Genomic DNA, 24054 nt, shown 5'->3' on the forward strand with positions numbered 1-24054 from the left:
AATATTAGAAGTAATAAATTTAGTGATATATAATAAATATAGAAGGGAAAAACTCCACCAAGGCATTGTTAATACCAGTGGGAGGCTCCTTTGCACACGATGCCGGCTAGATTATGGGTACCACAACGGCGCCTATTACTGTCGTGAAGCAGTAATGTGCATTACTGTATTTCGGTATGAAGGGCGCCGTAGCTAGTGAAATTACTGGGCAAATGAGACTTAACATCTTATGTCTCCAAGGTGACGAGCGCAGTTGTAGTGCCACTCACAATTTTTGGGGTTTTCAAGAATCCTGAGCGGCACTGCATTGTAATGGGCAGGGCGTATCAATTACCATCAACTGAACGTCCGGCTCGTCTCGTCAAAATAAAAAGAAACACAACAATTATTTTATCTATAACCATAAAGTCTTAACCATCTTCATATGTAATTTATTATAAATTAATTGACCTAACGATTCACACTAATACAACCACAAAATAAATTGCACATTGTTCCTAAATAAGTTATTACTACAAAAATCTTTCATCCGTGTTTAGGTAAAATTTAACCAAACGTCCAAAATCTCTACATCTACAGGATATTGTTTTAGTAATATACACATTAAACATTAAAACATTTTCGTTTCATAAATAACAAATAGTAATGAAAATTGAAATTGAAATTCATTTGTATTGTTTCCATACTTGTCGTGTATTTTTATGACAGGTTTCAATCGCAGTACTTGAAGATTTGATTAAAGATGCCAACAATACTATTACTAATTGTACGTGTGATACTATTAAATTCAGCACAAATTCAATGTAGATTATTATTTTAATTAACTATAACTTATCTACCATTATTACATATATTTTTAGATTAATTGAGAAGTTTTTTCTGTCCTTTTTTTTTCAAGTAGGTTCTTTTGTGTAGTTAAAATGTATAAATTAAGCATTGACATCCCTTTATTTTATCTTGCTATATTTGTCACCATCAACCTCATTTCACTCACAGCAATATCGTGTATGACACTTACTGAGTCGCCAGCTCACTTTTATTGACCGTCACAAGATTGCAGGCCATACGATATTTTCAATCCACTCCACATACTCAGAGACGCGAGTATACACTCCCGGTGCCATTTTCCTTCCGCAATCCCGTCCGAATGACGTCACACCAACAAGGACATGCAGTGGGAACGTCTTCACACAGTCTATCCTATTCTCCATGTACTGTAGAGGCCCACCTGAATCCCCCTGACAGGTGTCTTTCCCTCCATTCTCGTAATCTCCCGCGCAGAGCTGATTCCTCGTTATACCTCGCTCTATTATCCCCCTTTTGATCAGTATATTCATAGATCTATTGCACACTTTACTATCCACTAAGTCAACGTCCACCTTCATCAGTGTCTGACTACCTTGGGCCGCTCCAGACCTGGTCGTCCCGAAACCTATAGCTGTCAATTTTTTCTTTGGAAGCTCATGGTCTAGATGCAAACATGCAATTCTAATATCTCTATTCAATATAAATGCTGGGTTTGCTCTCATTAGTGCGATGTCGTGATATTTACGCGGTGGATTGTATTTTGGGTGTATTACTATCTCAGCTATACCTCGTTGTTGTATCAGATCCTCGACTTCATCAAACTCAAAGGTTGCTGTGCCGACCATTAGAACAGCGGCTTTTCCGTTCATAGGGTCCTGCATACAATGTGCAGCGGTCACTACCCATTTATCGCTTATCAAAGTGCCACCACACTTCCAGACTGGATCGTCAGATATATTACTCTTGAACCCAATCAAAACCATATGAGGATAGAGCAGCAAGTCAATAGGTACTCTTACTCTAAGTGACGGATTCAGAATATTGTGGCACTCTAACATAGAGGAGGCGTATTTCACACAAGCTGCAAATGCTCGCTCTCCGACGCACAATGATGTTGGGAGTAGTACACAGAGTATAAAACACGATCTTGTAATGATCTTCCATAATTTCATTTTATCTGCGGTTTCAGATTTTGTAGACTAAAGACACAGCAAAAACGAACTACACGAACCTATCGGCTACGCGGCACGCACACTCACGAGTACATTCTGTAATATTGCACACAAAACTAATCAGATATGGCGAATTGATTAAACGCTTGAAACCTATGAATGGTTTATTGCTAACAATGCGTATTCTTCTCTGTTTTTAGGATTAATTACATTTGATTTACAGTGTGGGCAATTCCTAACGATGATTAATTAACACCGATTACTAAAAGATCTATAATAATGGATTATATAACCTCCATCAATAATACATGTGAAAATAAGTATAAATAAATGTACGTACAATGAACTCGTGACTCTGTCACCGATACCTCTGTATATATGTATGTACATATATTGTGTATGTACGTAGATATATACATGTGCATTTTTAATTACATTAACTTAGGTTTGGAATCTATACTAATAAATGGAGAGATGTGTTTTTCCTTCCGAGAGCAGTATAACCATACCGCGAAAACTACTGAACCGATAGGAGTAATACTCATACCATAAGATGCAGCGTGTTTTGAAAAAGGTTTTAGTATATGTTTGTTGGTTACTTATCTGGTTGACTTATAGATTCGCAAAATAATTAATTCAATCAATGACATTTCGCCACAAATGACGATTAATACAATGAGCGGGCGCTTACTTTATATAGCAATACAACGATTGCCGGGTTAGCACTTGTATTTAAATAAGTTTAAAATAATATAGTTTTGCTGACATTTCAAACTGTAAACCAAAGGTAATAAATATTTTTTTGAATTTATTAGAAACCTAAATATGTTAAATAAAATTTCTTCTAAGTCTTGTATATCAGGAAACCCTTCTTGTATATCAATTATATGGCCGAACGTGGATTGAAATGTCATAAATAATTGAAATTGAGACCATTTGGTCATTAAATTACGTACCCAATGTTAGCATAGAGAGCGCAGTTTCTGTACAAATTCTCTTGTTGTCGATGTTGCTGGTAATGGACATATGAAGCCATGTTCTGTGCATGAGAGTAGCACGCTTCTGTGTGTTGTTGGGGTATGGGCGTGTTGCTGCACTGTCTAGATGATGCATAGTCCGATGATTTTGATGACCTACGAATACAAAAATATTAATTATGAACGAAAAATAATTCTCATTCTAAGAAAATTGTTATGTTCTTAAAGTGTTACCCCTTAGTTCTAGGATTAATACACTAGTAACGGTTAGCTCAGTTGGAAGAGCACTTACACAGAACGCGAGAGGTCGTCGGTTCGAGTTCCGAATCGCTCATAAAATTTTGTTTTCAAATTTTATTTGTGTAATTCTAATTGGTGGCATAAAATGTCATGAGTTATTTGATGGTTTAAGCAGATTTTTTCATATCTCATTTATTAACACTTAATAATACTAGTAAATATCTGTCAATAAATGATATTTATTAGAACACTTACGTCGTAATAAGTACTTATATATGGCCATTAGAGGTCTGTTGTTTGGTTGAGAACGTGGGTGGAGTAAGCATTTAATTCCTAAATCTAGCCGTGCAAGCGAGCGTTAGTTGCATTCTGTATGTAGACTAACAGATCTTATCTGAATTAACACATAGATAACTCATAATAATAAATATCTGACAATACATATTTGAAACACACACACCAGTGGGGGGCTCCTTTGCACAGGAACCCGGCTAGATTTATGGGTACCACAACTGCGCCTATTTCCAACGTGAAACAGTAATGTGTAGGCATGTGTTTCGGTCTGAAGGGCGCCGTAGCAAGTGAAATTACTGGCCAAATGAGACTTAACATCGTATGTCTCAAGATGACGAGCGCAATTGTAGTACCGCTCAGAATTTTTGGGTTTTTCAAGAATCCTGAGCGGCACTGCATTGTATTGGCGTATCAATTACCATCAGCTGAACGTCCTGTTCGTCTCGTCCTATATTTTCATAAAAAAATTATAATATGGCCATTCTCCTTTCACTCGTAAACCTTAAAGTTCCTCTAAGGATAAGAAATAAATCATTCTTTATACAATCTGCAAGTAATTTTAACAATTTTATTGACTTTCCTGACTTCAACACGTTTGATATATTTAATTCTAAGTCTAACACTATTAAATTATTACTTTCAAAATATTTGTTTAATAAATTTTAATGTAATTTTGAATTAATGTTCGGACTATTAATATTATTTTATGTTCATGGCCTTAATTTATGTTCTTTAGTAGTTAATGAAACCCTATTTAATTAAAAGATTTAGCTAGTATTATAGAAGCTCTGTTGTATTTTACTTCTAAGCTACTGTATTTTACTTTATTGTATAAAATAGCTATTGTTAATAATAAATATATGTGAAACCTGTGTTGGTGTAACCTGTTAGTTTTCCGAATAAAAAATAAAAATAGTATTTTCTTTGACTAACGCGAGTGTTACACATTTAAATAAAACACTTTTAAAGGATTAAAACGCGTGTAATTGTAACTGTAATTTAACATTAGATTTTTGCGTAAGAATTACATTTTTATTTTAGTTAATCCAACGTTTCAAGACCTTTACAGATCTCGTTTTCAGGGAGACTGTAGATGAAAAAAATTTTTTTTTCATACACTATACATACAATTAGATCTGTTTTAATCCTTTAAAAGTGTTTTATTTAAAACATTAAACTATTAACTCGGTCTTTCTGTTGAGGGCGGGGAAGAGAATGAATGAAACCTCTAATTCTAAGATTACGGACATTGGACTTTAGGTTTATTCTGCATATAGACTAACAAATATTAGCGGAATTAATACTTAAGAATACTCACAACAGTTCGATAATTATGGATTTCCGAAAAATACTGCCTAATTCAATACATTTTCAACAATGTTTCAGTGCCAGTGTCAACTAACCCTACCCTATATATCTAAGGAATATCTAACGTAGACAGGAGAAGAAACAGAGTTAGTGATAGCAAATTGTCTGTGTTAATTTAATTTGAAAATCTTCCAAAACCACCCTAATATTGCGCTTGTTGAAGAACTTTTTGTAGTCTATGATGGACTTAGGCCTTAAAATCCTTGACCTGAAATACTAAAGATTTTTGTAGTTTTGTAACTAACAGGGATCTCTTAAGTTTCAATGGTAGGTGCTGAAAAGAGAGCGAAATTGGATGTTTTACGGAAGAGCTGGACTAATGAGCTTACAGATAACCTGATGTTTAGTAAGCATCTTCTCCATGTGCAACGAACGACACGAGAAAAGGTCTGGATATGTTGTTATGAAAAACTTATTAAGGCGATGGATATTTGCATGTCCCTTGACAGGTCCCCGATTCTTCAAGCTTGAAGATATGCTTCTGAATGTATCTACACTCAAGAGTAATGGTTGTATATCCTTTTCAAAACACTACAGTGCGGATCCTTGTCTTGCTGTAAACAGTTACCACATCAAGAACGCGTGCTACAGAATACTACAGTTTTATGCACAAACTGTCAGACACTGGTAGAGTTCATATCAAATTCACACAAAATCTTATATCAAAAGATTGCGAGTACAGTATTACAAATAAGTATAGATAGAAAAACGATCGACTGTATAAGGATGTTAGTGTATTGATGGGCACCGTAAATAGTAAACTTTACACGGGCTGACGGAGTAGAAGAAATTCATACGAATTCCGCTTTCGCACGATACGCCATAAGTTAGGATATCATCCCCACCATATGGATCTGTTGCGGTCCTCCACTGTGCGGTTTTCAAGGAGCTTTCTTCCACGTACTACAAAGCTGTAGAATGAACTTCCTTGTGAGGTGTTTTCGGGATGATATGACATGAAGACCTTCAAAAAAAGCTCGTACACCTTCCATTCCGGCAACGCTCCTGTGAACCTCAAGCGTGAATGCTAGAGAATGTGGGCGGCGGTAATTACTACTCAACAGGTGACCCGTACCCTCCATTGTTCTCCTTTTCCATAAAAAAATACAATCCTGCCTCATTTGGTAACAGATTACTTAAAATCAAAAGAGGAGAAATTACTAATAAGCAACATCTAGTGAATTTCAATAATAAACGTAGGCCAATAGCAAGAAATTCCTAGATTTATTTTTACAAAAAGACTTCATTGAGTGGCAATTGGCAGAATATTGGAAACAGTATTGACACCAATATTGACACTCGCAGACACTCGAAACTTTATAGCGAATTTCGTTCAAAAAGAGCAAATCAATTTACGAGCAGTTTCAAAAGCATTTCTGCTTTTTTGAAACCTTTTTATTCACTATGCTTGTAAAAGGTACGGTACATCCGTTGCTATAGTGGTTGTTTCTATAACTGTTTGCTCACTGTATTTGGCATTTAGCTATATCTTACAGTATTTAAGAATGTCATATAACATATATTATGTAAAGGATTTATTATTTATTACTACACGATTGCATTATTTGAAACCGTTGTATAAAGTTCTTACAGCTTCCTGAAGGATATCTTGAATGGCCTCTTGAAATGTGCTTATCGCCTCTTCTGGGCTTGTAAATCGTAGAGCTCTAATATCTTTATTTTTCGGAAATAAATAAAATCACGTTCTATATTTGAGGCCTTTAAAAACTCTTTCATTACCTTATCGGAATGTGGAGACACATGAAGACAAGAAGAATCGTGATGAATGACGATTTTGCAGTGAAGATGATTTTTGCAAGCTTTGATGAAATACCGATTTGCAGTAACTGTCCTTTGGTGTTCAAGCATTACCGTAGTACAATGTACCGATTTGACAAAAAAAGGCGCAACAATTTTCTTGTTAGTTATTCAACTTTTTCGTACGCAACACTTCGAAGTCTTTATGTTTCAACATTTTATATTCATTAATCATTTTACATCATAACTCCATAAGCAGTCGTTTCTGGTCATCTGTTAAGTAATATAGAATCCCTCAAGTGCATAACTTCCGAAATCCAAGGGGAAAATTCAAAATCTGCACTTGACTTTTGTCAAAATCCTCTGCACTTGACTTTTACCATAGCAGTCCTAATCTGGCGATATGTATTTCCTTATCACTTCCAATTAGTTCATCAATATTGGTTTCAGTAACAAAATTCTCCGCATAAACTCCAAGAAAATCATCACAGAGATTGATCACGTCTTCCTCTGAATTCATAATACCACGAATACACTGAGCTTCGCCACCGAGTGCTAAATGAAGTCATTTGCAACTTTCTTATCAACTAAAACAAAACTCGTGAAAAATCAGGGCGAGTATTTTTTTCGCCTAAAATTGATTGCAGGTCGCTATGAAAGTTTCACGGTGCCACAAAGTAAAAACAATTGATAATCACACAAACAAAAATGTAACCAACTCACAAAGTGTTCCATTTTCAAGCATCGTAATTGTTTTTTAAATGATCTTATTACAAATTATTCAACAAAAGCCCACTTTTTAATAATATATTTACTTCAATATACTTACTTTCAAGTCATATTATTCATTTTATCCAAGTGGTGATTGGGGACTTTTTAGCGGTTGTAATTGGTTATTTTTATGTATGCATTATAAATTATATCAATAGGAAAATAATAGCAATGGACTTGTGATATCCAGATATTACGTCACAGCATTGATAGAACAATGACTAATTTTCAACATTTCGGAACCAAAATCAACTCAAGTGCACATGCTCCCAGTTGCATAAAAAAACACCATTCAAGGTGACATTACTCCTACTTCATATTTATTTTATTTCACATTTATATATTTCGATATATTTCCTAAGTCAACCCATGTGAAAAGATGCTTCTTCTCGCTGGTTTTCCAATGTCTTGCCTCAGCCTAAGACGATTTCCAGGGCCTCAACTTAAAAGAACTTGATCATCGATACATTATTAAAAATATAAATTGCTTGGCTGATCTACTACCGATAACAATGGGGTCTATATTTTGATGACACAAAAATCTGTCTTTATACTCCAGGGTCCCTAAAGGGAACACATAATCCTCAATAAAGTCGATCAATATCCATCGTACATGTACATAAATAACAAACTACATTAAGCCATTCAATATTTATTAATTACATTCACCCACGCTCGTGTAGTAAATTTGTAATTGTATTTATCACAATGGACATAAATAGATTGGGTTAATACTCGAAATTGTTTCCGATTTTGCGAGAGTTTCATTGGCACATAGTTAATAGAGAGAGCTGTAGCTACTTTTGATGAAAATTAACTATGGCGTTCCAAGCAAATAATTGAGCTTAAGAAACTATAAGCATATCTATACAAAGATGATTTCTCATCTTGATAAAGAGAATTTAAGAATTAATAAGCATTTTAAGTAATGCCTCTCAATATATTCTTGAAAATGTTTTTTATGTACATAGGCAGTTTTTCTAGTGACTCTGATAGACATAAACACGTTATACATACTACTCTGTAGAGCCGAATTAATAACGCTTTTGTTGGGCGTTGGGTGTGTTTTCATAGTATGATCCCTGTAAATGTACAAAACAAATATCTTGACAAATTCAAAAGAAATGTTAAAAACGTGGATAACAATGAAAATAAAAGACTTTCTTAAAGATAACACAACTTGGAATAGGAGCGATCGCCGTCAGGCTATTTAAGTAATTTTATTCTAACGAAATTATATTTAAAAAAAGAAACCCACTAAGTTTATTGTGCCCGATCATTTCATTTCTGAGGCATGTAGTTTTGAATGGTTGGTATTTTTTGACATTTAATGAATGATGTACAAAATACGGGCAGAATAGCTGTCAGCTTATTTAGTGTGTAAGACATAAACAAAAAAATATTGGGGTAATTACATATAAAATACGTCTGTATTGCTTGTAGGTACAACTTAAAGTTTGGTTTGATATAAACTTTAATAATACGAGTAAAAATAGGTACTCACATAAATATGGTATCATCGAATAAGTTGTTTTATTAATTCAACATCCTTTAACTACAAATATATTATGTAAATATAGATTTTTATGGAATAGAGGACAAACAAACGTACGGTTCACCTGGTGTTAAGTGATCACCGCCGCCCACATTCTCTTGCAACAACAGTGGATTCATAGTGGATACAAGAGCGTTGCATTACGTTATATCTATCTTCTATCCGCCTTATTCATAATGGTCCGCTAACTTAAAACAGCCGCTAAGGAGTGTTATTTCTCATTCTGACTTAGGTTAATAGAAGAAGACAGAGTGAGAATTGCTTTAAGTTGGCAGACTATTATGAATAAGGGGGTATATCTTTAAAAAACGCTATTACAAATCGCAATAAATCCGACCTTAAATTTATAATCCAAGGAACAATAGGTAATATTAGAACTAGCTTAGACATTCGATTGGGCTCAAATTTGGCATACTTGCAAGATGATGATTCCCTATACCTGGTTGATGATGGAGTTGCGAGACGGTAATAGGAACTCCTAAACTGAACAAGATAATGCGATCAAGTTTGAGCTCGTTTGATTTGTCTTGACAAAAAATTTGGTGGTGAATGAAAAACAAAAATTTTATGAACGATGCGGGACTCGAACCCACGACCTCCGGCGTACCGTGCCGGTGCCACTCTAACCAACTGAGCAAACCGTTCAGTAACGTATCGTTATAAAATCTTGTTTGCTTTGTTCAACTCTCAGGTTGTGGCTTCATCTACATGATCTACTTTACAGTTGATAACCTGCTCGACCCCAATATTTGCATATTAGGAAATTGACTTGAGATGTCGCTCTTGTAAATCTAAACAATATGTTATCTTTTTTAAAGTGATAACCCATACTTCTAGGATTAATATACAAATAAAATTAGAAAAACAAAAATTTTAGAGTTGGTTAGAGCAACGGCACACAACGCCGGAGGTCGTGGGTTCGAGCCCCGCATCGTTCATAAAATTTTATTTGTATATTATTAATCTAAGAAAAATATATTATACACTAATTGTACTATAATAATATATTCTTTGCATACACGTAGAAAGCATTATTTAGGAACGGAAGTACTCAGTAACGCTCCTGTGGTTCCTCTGGTGTTAACACTTAATACCAGATGACCGGTAGGTACGCTCGTTTGTCCTTCTCTTTCCATAAAAAAAATAGACCAGTTTTGCGTCTAAAAACAATCTCGCAATCAAAATTTTTTAACAAGCGCTTTGTTTTTATAAGGTAGTTCTCATTTATATTTAAATTTACCCCTATGATTTGTTTAGACATTTATCAAAACTATTATAATAGTCACGAAAATACCACTATTTTTACACGCTGAAAACCATCATTCCTTTCAGCTAGTTTTTAAATAAATATTTGTTATAACCGCAGGCAGTTATTGAGGAATGTTGGGAATGTAAATATTTTCAGCCTTACAAATAAAATTGGAATATACCAAGAATTTGCAAAATGTTTACAAATACACATTTTGTTTACGATTTTATTTGTTTCCCGCGTTTATTTGCAAGGCTGCTTGACATTCGGAATATCTCAAAATTAGCATTGTATTGACAGTATTGTCAGCGATATATTCAACATTTTATATTATACCAGCTTACCCGGCAAACGTTGTTTTGCCACATAAATTATTTTTAAAGTTAGACCGTTTCTTAGACATTGCAACATTACTTTATTTTTCTAAAATAAAAGATTTTTGTTAAAATAAACGTAGCCTAAGTTACTCCTTATTACATCAGCTACCTGCCAATAAAAGTCCCGTCATAATCGGTCAACCGTTTTTTACTACATTTTTACATGTAGTAAAAAACGGTTATTTCAATATTACAAACAGACACTCCAATTTTAATTATATGTATAGATTATTCTTGGATAATTCTCAGGTATAACTTTATACCTAGGTTAAATATTATATATTTGTAAGGCCATTTATGTTTCATATATATAATTCTTCTGTACGTGTGTTGACAGTGAACTCCTCCTAAACGGCTAGACCGATTCAAATGAATTTTTTTGTGTGTGTTCAAGTGGATTCAAGGATTGTTAAGATTAACAATTGAACTATCTCCAAAACGGCTGGACCGATTTGGATGATTTTTTTGTGTGTTCCAGTGAGTTTGATATTGGTTTAGATTCTCAATTCAGTCCATATGTTATTCTCCTGCCGATGTGTATGGTAGTGAACTCAACATAACGGCTGGACCGATTTTTAAAATTTAAGACGTGTGTACAGAACAACGTCTCTCTGGCCCGCTAGTGTATTAGATTATTGCAAAATACCAATGTACACTGTTTATTCTATCGACTTACCAGTTAGTATTGCTACTGCTTCTGCTCTGAGGCCTTGAGTTGAGATTGGCTTCAGAATAATAGGGCCAAGCATAATTTGCATTTATATTACGTTGGCAAGCGTGTGCCGGTACTGGGGCGAGTGTTGAGCTGGAGGCAGGCTGAAGTTCAGTCTGCATCTGCTGCAGTATATCATCTGAAGCACCAAGTTGTTGTTTCACAGCTATTCCTCGAACAGCTGGTCGTCGGTGGAATCCTGGAAGCCATCCATTTCGTTAACATACAATTATGTACTACTATTTTGTATCAATTATTTTAATAATACATTAATTTCCGGATATACGAAATGTCAAAGTTCTTCTGTTTATATGTTACACTTTGAAAACCGCATAATTAAACCGATTTAAAAATATTATGAACACCTGTCCCTTAACTTTGAATATTATTATCTTATAATATTGAATATTACTTCAGACTATGTCGATAATTTTAATTACTATCGCAGAATATTCTAATCAGCTTCACCTGAGACCATGTCTATCATTTTGAATGTTACCTATGTTCACCTGAGATACACAAAACGGGGTAAAATTAAAACTGCTTTACTCAACTGCTTATATATGTGAACCGCGAAGAAAATCCCATTTGTCGTATTACCAATCTTCAACAACAGTACACTTAATTCTATGTCTTATATCGGAATGCATGATTTCGCGATCTGGAGTACAGTGCTAAATTCCCTACAAAGACAATTGGTCCGATCTCATATGGAATTCAAAAAAATTGTTAAAACGTTTGTGTGGTAAAGGTTACTATAACATAAATCACTTTCTCAATGATATCACAGATTGGGAATGGAGCGACCTCCCTCAGGCTATTAAATAATAAGTTCAATTGTACAATATTACTTTGTAAACATATTTTTTGATGAAAAAAAGCCCGCTGAGTTTTTTGCGCCTATTCTTCTCAGGCCTGAGGCATTCATTCCGCAGCCAGTATCTACTCGAACAATTTGATGGTGTGCAACGCAAGGTGCTCGAATTGTCGGGATCTCGTAATCTGTGTAAGGCTTTTATATCGTTTGACATTGCGTGTAGACGTCGCTTCATTGTGCGTGTTAATCCGCAATTATCACGGTGAGTTCATTCATATCCTTGCCACTGAATCCCATCATTACACGACACGCATGTAAACACAGTGGGAGGCTCCTTTGCACAGAATGCCGGCCAGGTTATGGGTACCACAACGGAGCCTATTTCTGCCGTGAAGCAGTAATGAGTAAGCATTATTGTATTTCGTTCTGAAAAACACCGTACATAGTGAAATTACTTGGCTAATGAGATTTAACATTTTATGTCTTAAGGTGATGAGCGCAATTGTAGTGCCGCTCAGAATTATTGGATTTTTTTAAGAATCCTAAGCGGCACTGCTTTGTAATAGGCAGGGCGTATCAATTACTATCAGCTGAAGCTGATGCTCGTCTCGGCCCTTTTTGTCATAAAAAAACGCATCTACTAACGCAAGTTCAATTCTACGAGAACAAACTAAAGTAAAAAGTACTTCGTGATCGATACGACATGTCATAAAAAAAGCGGTTCACTCACCTTAAACGCTGGAAGAGCTCGTGTCTAAAAAAGTTTTAATTTAAAAAACCATTTGAAAATTACACACTATATATCTTACATAAAATATAATATCACTTTTACATCGTATATTTTGTGCTTTAATATTTGAAGCAAAATCAATTTAAGAATATATTAAAGAGAAAACTTATTTTTTATCTCCATCTGTCGCGGGAATGTCTCCTCTATTTTCGCAGTAAGTCCGACCTTTGACCCCTTGTGCGAAGACGAGTCGGTCACAAAGTACATCGTCTGTGTTTACTTTGTACAAAGGGCTATTAGTACGTGAGTATGCATGTATTCAAGTATTGTTAGTCCAATTTAATTCAATCGTGAACGCATCAAGGAATACGTCGGTTGTTATACAGGATATCGGGTTATTCATTAGGTATGTATTGGTGTCAGACAAGAATCCCAATTGTGTATTAACCGATGAAATTTACAGTACAGCACACCTATTACGTAGAAATTTTCGGTTATTGATCGCAGTAAATGCTTATTAAGACTGAGATTATAGTAACCGAAATATAAATGTCTTGCTTATACGAGCTTTTGCTCATAACTTTGTCTGCGTAGACTTCAAAATAACAAATTAAATAATAAAAATAATATTGACACGCCATTACACAAATTATCTACAAGACAATGATATATTTACAACGATAAGCATAGACATACGTTTTTTGATCATAGCATAAAATCAAGAAAACAGAGTACTTACATATTTAGGATTAGGAGTGGACAGTTAAAAATAAACTAATTCGAAATAGTATGGTGACAAGATCTTTTTTTTTTACTTATTTTTAAAATTAACTTAGAGTTACACCCGTTATTCCGGAACGATACGACATGAATATTTTCAAAAAAAGCGGTCCTTTGATCTCGCTGGTATTGCAAGAGAATGTGGGCGGCGGTGATCACATAACACCAGGTTGACCCGTACGCTCGTATGTGCTACTTTTCCATAAAAAATACTTTTAATAGTCAAAAATATGTTTAATAATTGTATTAGTAATATATATTATAATGTTTAAGCATGAGTTATCTTACCATAGTCATCGTGTTCGTCATCACTGCTAACAGGCTGTGACTCCTGCCCGTAACGTTGTCGAATTCTTTCTGTACGCCTAGCCGAGGCCCGAACAAACGCTGCTAAACTTTCATCGTTATCAGACGCTCCTGAACAAAAAACATTTTTTCAAAATTCAAAATGGGATATAATATCACTTATTAAAAGTCAAAAACTGCCACCCATTCGAAAAAGTATGCCTCAGACCTGTGCGGCCGCAAGAAACTCAGCGGACTTCTTTTTTTTTCATTAAAAAAAGTGTTATAATGTAATATCGTGAAATAAAATTTATTATTTAATAGCCTGAGGGCGGTCGTTCCATTCCCAATCCGTGGTATCATTACAGTAACCTTTGCCACATACATATTTTTTAACAATTCTTTTGAATTTCGTAATACTTTGCCATTTCTTATATCATATAAGAAATGGCAAGGTATTACATATAAGTTATATGTACTGATATTAAAGAGGTAACATTTGTGAGGTTGTAGGGGGTCTCTCTACTGAACAGATTTTGAAAATTGTGAGACCAATATTAAGCCAAATTATTTGTTAGTGTTATAGACTATATTAAACCGAAACATGAAAATACTTTTTCGTGGTAGCTGGATTTGCAAAGTAGGTAAGTCAGAAAAAAAATCACTCTGATGTAAATGTTTCTTCCAAACGTTGAGGGATAACTTTTTTATATTATGCATGTGGCAGCATTGGAACACAAATTAATATGGTACATGCAGACACTGGGAAATGCAGACAAAGTCGCGTGTAACAGCTATCATATGGTTCACTATGTACTCGCATATGATGTTAAAAAATAAATATAGTTTATTTTTGTAAAGTATTTAAATTTATATCATTACATACATTTGTGTCATTACAAGTATAAGGTCCAAGGTACGTTAAAAGGGGCATTAGAGCCGCTATTGTTATAGTAAAGTTAACGATCAATGTACGTACACATATTTTATTTGTCTCAATTAACTTACATTAAAAATAATAGAATATAACTAACCACACAGCAAAAAACGTTACAAAATGTTTTCTAAGTCTAAAATAAGTCTTGCCTTAAATACTGAAACAAAGAAAAATAATTCTATTGCAAAATAACATTTATTACTTTTACAGTGTGTTAAATTCAAATTCAAATTCAAATAGTTTATTTCTCAAAATAGGATAACCGCATCACTTTTTGAAGTCAAGAAAATATACAAATAATAGAATAATACGGTCCTACTGCTTATAAAATAAAATAGTATGCAGACCTTAAAATTATTTACATTGCTTTAATCCCATGCACTTTTATCTGTTATATAATCTTTAATTGTATAATAAGCTTTTTTTCAAAGTTTCTGTTTAACAAATATTTTAAACTTTTTTAATTGTAGTTTGCAAATTTCTTCAGGGATTTTATTATAAAAACGGACACATTGTCCTCTGAATGATTTGTCTATTTTCGTTAGCCTTGTGTGAATCAGAGCAAGATTTTGTTTATTTCTAGTGTTGCAATTATGAATGTCACTGTTTTTTTTAAAACGATCTATATTTTTATGCACAAATATTAGGTTTTCAAATATGTATTGACATGGTACTGTTAATATGTTAGTTTTATACATAAATATAAAAAAAAAAATATAAAAAGCTTATTTGATGTGGCTGCAATACATTCCTTTAAACGTTGGGGCCAGTTATCAATAGGAGCACGGACTTTTTCCATTCCATTCCAATACAAATTATAATGGCGTTTAGAGCAAGCCGTACTCTCTAACATAGACCATAAATCATAATACAGCGGATTAAGATCGGGACTAGACAACGGCCAGTCTCCAGCTCTGATGAAGTCCGAAACGTTAGGTTCTAACCAAGACTGCGTATACCGAGCTTTATGACCCGCTTGCCGGAAGGACCATTCTTGGTTATTGTACATGGTGTTGTTAAGTGGCTTCACTAACATCTCAAGAATGGCATCTTGATATACTCGTGCCGATGTTTTGATACCTTTTTCACAAAAGTATGGTATCAGTCACTCCTTTATAGCTAATACCCCACCGAACCATCACTGAAGTCGAATATAGCCCACGTTGCACTCTGTCGACTAATTGACAGATTCCAAATTCAAATGTAATATTTTATTTTTATTTTTAATTAGTATTTATGGTCAGACTATGTATTTAAATATATATACGGGAGACTTCTCTGCGCAGGATGCTGGCTTATTATGTGTTTCAGATTTAAAGGCGCAGTAGCTATTACATTACAGATCTTATCAATTTAATTTAAGTTTATTATAGAAAAACAAATATCAGTTTCATCTACTTACCTGGTGTACCTGCGACGACATCAGGAGCTGGTGCTTCATTGGTTTCCTGAATATCCAGTGTAGTTGCTGATGTCGCTGAGGTCCTGTCTCCCGGAGCAACGTAGTAAAATCCCTCATGATGAGCAGCGCTGCCAACACACGCAGTGAGTGGGGCAAGAGTTGACAGAAACTGCCTTCGTGGTTCCGGTCGGGGCTGCAAGAGGATGATGTCAATACATATAACATCACATGTTCAGAAAAACACTCGTGATAACAATACCGGATAAATTACACTTCTATTGGCGCATTAGGACAAAACTAACTACCGATACCAAACTCGACACCCTAAAGCTAGATCGTCAACTAGACCATTTATCATAGTTCATAAGTCTCTTGTCACTCATAAGTCCACTGAACTATAACCAATGGACGATTACTTAAATAAAATTCAATATGTACTAAGTATAAGTAGTTAAAATAAAAAGAAAAAAAGAAGTTTATCTTCTTTTTTATGTACATATTAAGTAAACTTCTCTTTTGTTTGGATGCTTTTATATCAGTATCAACCATTCGGATTTGTATTTATATAGGGATAGCGATTATCATACTATTAGGCCTTATATATATTGTTAAATATAGATATTTTTGATGTTAATCAGAAGAAAAAGCAATGCTGCCGCGAGAGTTGGCGTAATAGTAATAGTTATGTTAATACAGTTCTCTGCAATGTTATGGATCCCTAGTACATGTTTAGAAGCAGCAAAACCATCATTTTACCTATTATTATTATAAAAATGTTTGTACGATTTCGTACGATCTTTTTAAAGTAATTAATATCATTTTACTAATTATGTAACGTACTTTCTATATCAGTTTAAGGCTTTTTGATATCAATAATAGTTACGGAATAAACGCCTGGTCACACTTAAAGAAACAGCCTGTATATGGTAAAATGTAAATTAAATTTGTTAAACTTATAATGGTACCTTGTGTGGTTCTTGATGTACATCTCCCAAGTCAGGCGGCCGTTGTCTTGTCAGCACTGGAGCAGAGAGCGTGGAGGACGATGAACTAGAGGACCCACTGCCGAAGGCCTTTTCATTATTCTTGTCGACACCATTGAACGATTTTTCGCTGGATTTGTCATTCGATTTGTCACTCGTGTTCGAAAACTTGTCAACACTCGCCGCGGCTGGTGACGAGTGCTGTTCCTCAGGCTCATCCTCGACATCACAGGTTAATAGACGTATCCGTTCAGCTAGCGAAGTTACTTCTTGCTGTTAGAGCAACACAAAATTATAATGTCAAATAATTGTTTTGAAATTCTAGGTTACTTTACGTCTTGTATTTGTTGGATGCGATTAATAATTATGACAGTAATTACGGCCATCATGTTCACGAAGCATCCTTACACAAACAATGAATTCAAGCTCTGAAGGTTGATGCATCCAATATACGATAATTTATACATATACAGTTTATTGTTTATTAATTTTTATTTAATATTTGATATTATTTAATCTTGATTCATATATGCATTGCAGATGATTGCAGTATCATACAAACTTTTTTCATTATGTATATTACAACCATTGTAATATACTCTATTTGATTGAAAAGAGTTGCGGTTGAGATTCTTGTATGTTCTTCTCACGGGTTTACTTTTTCCGAACATACGGTGGATTCAGTAATTTCAAAGAAATATTCATCGTGACGATTCAAAAGCGCTTTGTTCAAGCCTGATTGAATAAAATTTATTTGGCTTTGACTTTACTACTATCCAATTAATATCTTTTTTTTATCAAGAAGGGGCTCGATTCATTCGATACATCATACGGAAATTTTATTTGAGAGCGCACATAGTAACTATTCTATTTTAAATTCATTCAGTTTAGCTTCATAGTTTAAATACACATTTGATTTTAAATAAACTTTGTTGAAAATATTATTCCGTACAAACTTTAACTAAAATAACCTTTACAACACGAATAAGCCGCTTATATTCACATACTCGCAGAGCGCGACTGTTGAGATCAAAGCATACTGTTCACTTCTGTATGTAACTTTTAAACTAGCAAAAGTTTTAATATTTGCAACATTATTACTACTGGTCGCTAAAAGGTCGAAATTCAACCATATCTCATTTATTTTTTAAGATTGAATTTCATAAGGGTTTACTTTTCAAAGACTAAATACCTCTATAATGTATGTGTGTCATTCAGGCAGTTAGTAGTGGGTTTTATATTTATTTTAATTAATTTAATATAATTATAAAGACAAAAAGGCTTGCGCACATCTTCTCCGTATAAACTTTAACTGTGTTATTATTATTAATAATTTAATAATTAATATTATAATTTTTCTTATGAGCTAAGTAAATTTCATTCGTCATTCCCTAACTATTTCGGCCTTATAAATAATAATAATAATATAATAATATTGACACACTTTTACACAAATTATCTTGCCCCAAACTAGGCATAGCCTGTATTATGGGTACAAGACACCGATATATTTATTACAATATACTTACTTAAACATACATAAATACATATAAACATCCATGACTCGGAAACAAACATCTATATTCATCGTGTAAATGATTGCACCTACCGGGATTCGAACCCGGGACTTGTAGCTTAGTAGTCAGGGTCACTAACCATTCGGCTATATGGGTCGTCGAATAATAAATAAAATTGGCATAAAGTTTTACCTGAGAATAAACGGTTAGTTTATTTAAACGTATAACGTTTCCCGCCTTTAATTGCAAGGATGCTTCGGAACATTCAGAAAACCTTAGAATTATCATTGTATTGACAGTGTTGTCAGCGACATTCAACATTTTGTAAATGCTTGGTTTATTCTAAAGTATAACTTTATGCCAAGTTTATTCGTAAGGCCGTTTGTTTTTATACTTATCCTAATTTTTCTTATCTTATCATTTGTCACTATAGAATTACATGACAGGGAGAAGTAATTTTAAACTTGGAGTAACTTTACATTGCGTTTATTGATATGACAGTAACAGTATTAAATTCTACGTTCATCCGTTCGCGCAATCTTTTTAAAAAAGCGGCCAAGTGTGAATACGATTTGCCCATGAAGGGTTACGAAGCAGCAAGTAACATTTTTTTTTTTATAATTGAGGATATTGTATGAAACGTAAGTTGCGGTTTTCGATTTATGACGTATTAAAAAACTACTTACTACGAGATCTAGTCTCGTTCAAACCAACTTTCAGTTGAAGTTTGCATGGTAATTTCTTCTTTTTATTATTCTCTTATTTTATAAGTCACGGGGGGGGGGGGGGGGGAGGGGGAAGACACATTTTACAACTTTGGAAATGTCTCTCGCGCAATTTATTCAGTTTAGAAAATAATAATATTGCAAACTTCAATATCATTTTATAGACCTATCCATAGATACTCCACACGTATGGGTTTGATTGAAAAGAATTTTAGAGTTTGTTTTTTTTTTCTATTTTTGTCTGCACATCTTAATGCGGTTCACAAAATACATCTACTGACAAAATTCGGACGGACAGACAGACAGATAGACATGACGAATCCATAACGGTTCCGTTTTTGCAATATGGCTATGGAGTCCTAAAAGGGGTACAATGTTTGTTGCTTTACGTATATATAGATTTAACTAATAAAAGAAAATGTAAAATAATACTAAACCTTTTTAAAATAACATATTCTAACGAAATAATATTGCTAAGCAAGGCATAGATTCATCAACTCTTAAATGGAAATTCGTTACTTTTTCTTATCCATATTAAAATACAAAATAATTCCAGCCTTAATGCTTTCAACGTAAGCTTCTTGTTTCTTTGGCATATTCATATATTTTCAACATATTCACACCTCTTATATCGCTTTCATAATTTAATTGGCGACCTTCAACATGATTCAGTTAATTGGATGACAGAGATTGCCTCCGTCGTTTTCTTATTAAGTTCTATTCATTATTATACATAATTGACGAGGAAAATTTAAATTAATTTGTTCCACTCTGAGCGATTACAGAGTAGCTTATATAATATAAGTTATTATCTATTAAAGTTTAGCTACTTTTGTCGAAGCTGCCAATAATTAATTGATCTAATTTTGAGCTTAAACAATTTCTATTGTATATTTGTCATTAGTGTATAAATAATTCATGTCGAGGTTAATTAAAAAAATTTAATAATATCACAGAATAATTACAAGTACCACATTGTGCATCGAAGTATAATTCAACCTTGACCCTGCTACGAAAATATGCCCTAATTTTATTTTATACGGCCCATATAGCCCAGGGGTTAGAGACACTGTCTACTCAGCAGGAGATCTAGGTACGAATCCGGATATGTGCAAACATTTATATGATGAATATGGATCTTTGTTTCCGAGTTATGGATTACTATAAGTATTTATATATATTATGTTTAAGTAAGTATATTGCATAAATATATCGGTGTCTTGTACCCATAGTACAGGCTCTGCCTAGTTTTGGGGCAAGATAAAATGTGTAAAAGTGTGTAAATGGGTATATATTATTATAATTATTTATGTGTTACAGTTAGCTACCTCTGATATTGCTCACGTAATATTTATTAACTGATTAATTTTATGCACTTTGTTCTCTTCTGGTATGGAAAAAAGCACTGAAATTACGTTGTCATCTCACCGAAGATGTTAAAGTAAGTATTTTAGATAATTCATACGTACAAGTATACGTGAACAAAAAAGGAGCGATCAGCTAACCTCTATTTTCAGCAACGCACGCACACTAATACAAAAGACTAAGGTATCTAAAGTAATAAGCCTTTTATCTCACAATATTAGTTGTCGGTCGTAATGTATTCCTCATACCCAAATTTTTTTTCAATACAAAGTTTGCTAGTTCAGCATTATTTATTTATTATAAATACTATATATAAATTATTAATGTACGAAAAGTGAAAGCTTTGTGTGTTTACGCCCTAAAGATACAAAGAAAATAAGCTTTAAGTGATTATACGGCTTATTTTTTATCTAATAAAAACTAGTTTCGTTAGTAAATACAAAAGTATAAGATTGTTTTAATTTTGATCTTATGAACTTCGATATTCGAGGGAATTCTCCTAGAACTGCAGAAAAAAAAACTTTTTATAGACATATAAAACTATCAAACTACGGTTGAACTTTATCGTCTTCACAATAGATTAACAAAATAAATTTGCAGTTAAATTTAGATTACCTTCAAATTGTTTGAAAAACGTTTTTGCATCGTCATATTAAATATTATCATCACCACATTCGGATAGCTGCATAAAACGTTGAGAAGTATATACAATATTAAATGTAATATTTAGTCGAACCTGTTGTTCAAATGGTGAAAGTATTCGCTGGGACTTTGCAATTTTCCCCATGTCACATGTCTGGAAGTTATTTACTCGTATACTTTTGGCGTGGTCGGAATATTAAATTAATTAATTCCTACGCGGCAACAAATCAGGGACTTGTCAGCGTCGATTTATGAATCTCAGCGGTAACTTGATAGGCGTTTCATAAATAATGTGTGTAAGTGTTGGGCGGTAGTAGCTATTCGATAACAAAAATCTAAACTTGAGCGCTAGTGATACATTTCGAATAAAAGTTCTATGAAAGAAAGCAATTATGTGGTTTTATAACACCACGATACAAGTGAAACTCTTTTTTACAAAATAACATTAATATTAGCATAACAATTCAAACAATAAAAATATTATGCAATAAAATCAAGCTTACTACTCGGCTATCCACACTTGTAAATAGTAGTTGAAATTAATGATTGAACTTAATCTCCACGGTAGGCTGTAATGCGACATGCGATAGATGGACGAAAAAATTTGAGGCGATGTAATAAAAGTTTAACCTTAAAACTGATTGTTGAAGCTGTATATCCAGTATACTAGTAGAATCTTCACCATGTCATTAAAGCATTCATTGCATTTTGGAACGAAGCCTTACATGTGCCATATTTATAACTTAAGTTGCCGAGGCAAACTCATTATAAAATTTAGTGAAAGACAGCCTTTCACGGCAAATACTAATGACAAATTCAATCTTATTTAGAGAGCATAAACCTCATTAATACCCAATTATTTTTCTGAATATCTCCGGAATTTGAAAATTATATATAACTTGATTGGAATTCATCTTTGGAAAGACCTGTTAAGCAACCATGTTAGGTGATAAATGGACATTAACTGGTTGTCAAATAGACATAATTTATAGCTATCTTCCAAGACAGTCTTCAGAAGCGCCCAAAAAGTAGGAACTTCACCCGTCAATTTCGCAGATTATGAACTCCGAAAGACAAGCTATCACATATTTTCTTGTGAAAAATGTGATATTGGTAAGTCATCCAACTAACAGCCTGATGTGATCTTGATGTTTTTAATATTGCCTGAAATGAGTGATAAGTTTAACCAAATAAATTCTCTTTATAATCCCAGAAAAAGTGGTGGCTGCGTCCGAAAAAGTCAACGAACCGATTCCAGAAGAAAACTACGCTCATTTTTCAGTCAATGGTACCATCGCATGAAAAGTGAGAGGTACTCATACTACGTAGACAGTAAAGATATTGACAAATTCCGCAATCATTCCGTTTGAGACATTCGAAAGTATTTATCGTTTATTAGTAGTGTTTGCTAATTGCGGAGTTCAGATTTAATCAAACGACTAATTGATAATTCCCAGTGGTTAACTAAGCATACGCATAGATAATGAACTGTGTTTTCCCTATCTAGCTAAAGGGAAATACGACTGTGAATGTATGAGAGACTTGAACTATGAATGAATGAGAATTAATATGCTTAGAATATACGGCAAAATTAGAATTAAATCATGAGAAGAAAATCTCATGAATATAATAAATGTAAGACAATGAAATAAAATTTCTGTTATGATGATAAAATTATGAGATTAAAATTATTTAATGGTCAAACTATAAAAAGAAACTAGTGGGCATCTTGCCCAGTATAGGACTCAATAATGTGTGCGATGTTACTTTATAGGGTTCATGATGCATTGAAAAAAATTAAAATGAAAATATGACACAACTATTATGAGTGAGGAAATCCTAATTTAGTGATTTATTTTCTAACACTTGTCATATTTATCTACAGAAATCTCCTGGGTATATATAAAAAAAAATTCAGTTGATGTCAAAAATTCTGTAATAAATATCTCATTGTGGAGTTTGCTTTACAGGTCAAAAGTCGTGTGAATTATTTAGTTAGCAAGTAATTTTTCGTCTGGTACAAGGATTATTTAAGAAAATACAACAATGTGTCACGGTGAGAATTCATTGAAGGAAATTATTATTTACACACATTTTAAGAAAGCTGTTCACATAAAGCTGCAATAAATTTGTAAGACTTGGTCAAGTAAGAATACAAAATACCTTTGGTTGTTGTTTTTTTCTTGCTTCACTTCGTAAAAGGGAGCACCGAAGCGCGTTTCTCTCAGCAACGCGTCTCACAGCCGCTTCTTCAGACTTTGGCCTAACGCCAGCGTCCCACGCTCTGCGTAAACAAAGACTTTACTTAAAATAAGCAAAAACCATTGTTTAGGGATTAAATTATTATTTTACCGCGTTCTGAAATAAAAAGAAAGTATTTTAATAATGAAAGAGAAACTCGTAATACATTTCGCAAGTTTGAAAGTTAGCTGAATGAATTACTAAATAATATCATATAAAATGGGATTTGTGTTTTGTAAGAAACGAGAGTACCTATGCAAAAAGAAGAAGTGTATTATATTTTTTTTGTTTTCTTTCCTTAGTATCTTTATTTTATTTTCTGCTGTGAAACAATAATGGGTAAGCCGTGT

The 24054-nt window shown here is 33.6% G+C and overlaps 3 protein-coding genes across 3 annotated transcripts in view; 1 reads left to right on the forward strand and 2 right to left on the reverse strand.

Moving 5' to 3' along the window:
• LOC126978370 (uncharacterized) overlaps positions 1-24054 on the forward strand; it is a 275304-nt gene that overhangs the window by 37424 nt on the left and 213826 nt on the right. The gene's annotated exons all lie outside the window — the stretch shown is intronic.
• LOC126978335 (myb-like protein Q) overlaps positions 1-24054 on the reverse strand; it is a 149161-nt gene that overhangs the window by 15355 nt on the left and 109752 nt on the right. Inside the window, exons 7-12 of the mRNA XM_050827075.1 lie at positions 23627-23747; positions 17197-17487; positions 16232-16424; positions 13896-14024; positions 11245-11479; positions 2936-3112 (exon numbers count right to left, since the gene is read on the reverse strand). Of these exons, the coding sequence (XP_050683032.1) occupies positions 2936-3112; positions 11245-11479; positions 13896-14024; positions 16232-16424; positions 17197-17487; positions 23627-23747 (1146 nt within the window). The remainder of the gene's footprint in view (positions 1-2935; positions 3113-11244; positions 11480-13895; positions 14025-16231; positions 16425-17196; positions 17488-23626; positions 23748-24054) is intronic.
• Positions 529-2017, reverse strand: LOC126978368 (serine protease snake-like). The gene has a single exon (XM_050827129.1). The coding sequence runs from the start codon at positions 1977-1979 to the stop codon at positions 1047-1049; it is 933 nt and encodes a 310-aa protein (XP_050683086.1). The 5' UTR covers positions 1980-2017; the 3' UTR covers positions 529-1046.

Source organism: Leptidea sinapis, chromosome Z (genome assembly GCF_905404315.1).
Source record: "Leptidea sinapis chromosome Z, ilLepSina1.1, whole genome shotgun sequence".
Taxonomy (NCBI): Eukaryota; Metazoa; Arthropoda; class Insecta; order Lepidoptera; family Pieridae; genus Leptidea; species Leptidea sinapis.

What these genes read in the sequence shown, in the direction of transcription:
- LOC126978368 (XM_050827129.1), bottom strand. Translation starts at nt 1,979, where the DNA reads ATGAAATTATGGAAGATCATTACAAGATCGTGTTTTATACTCTGTGTA.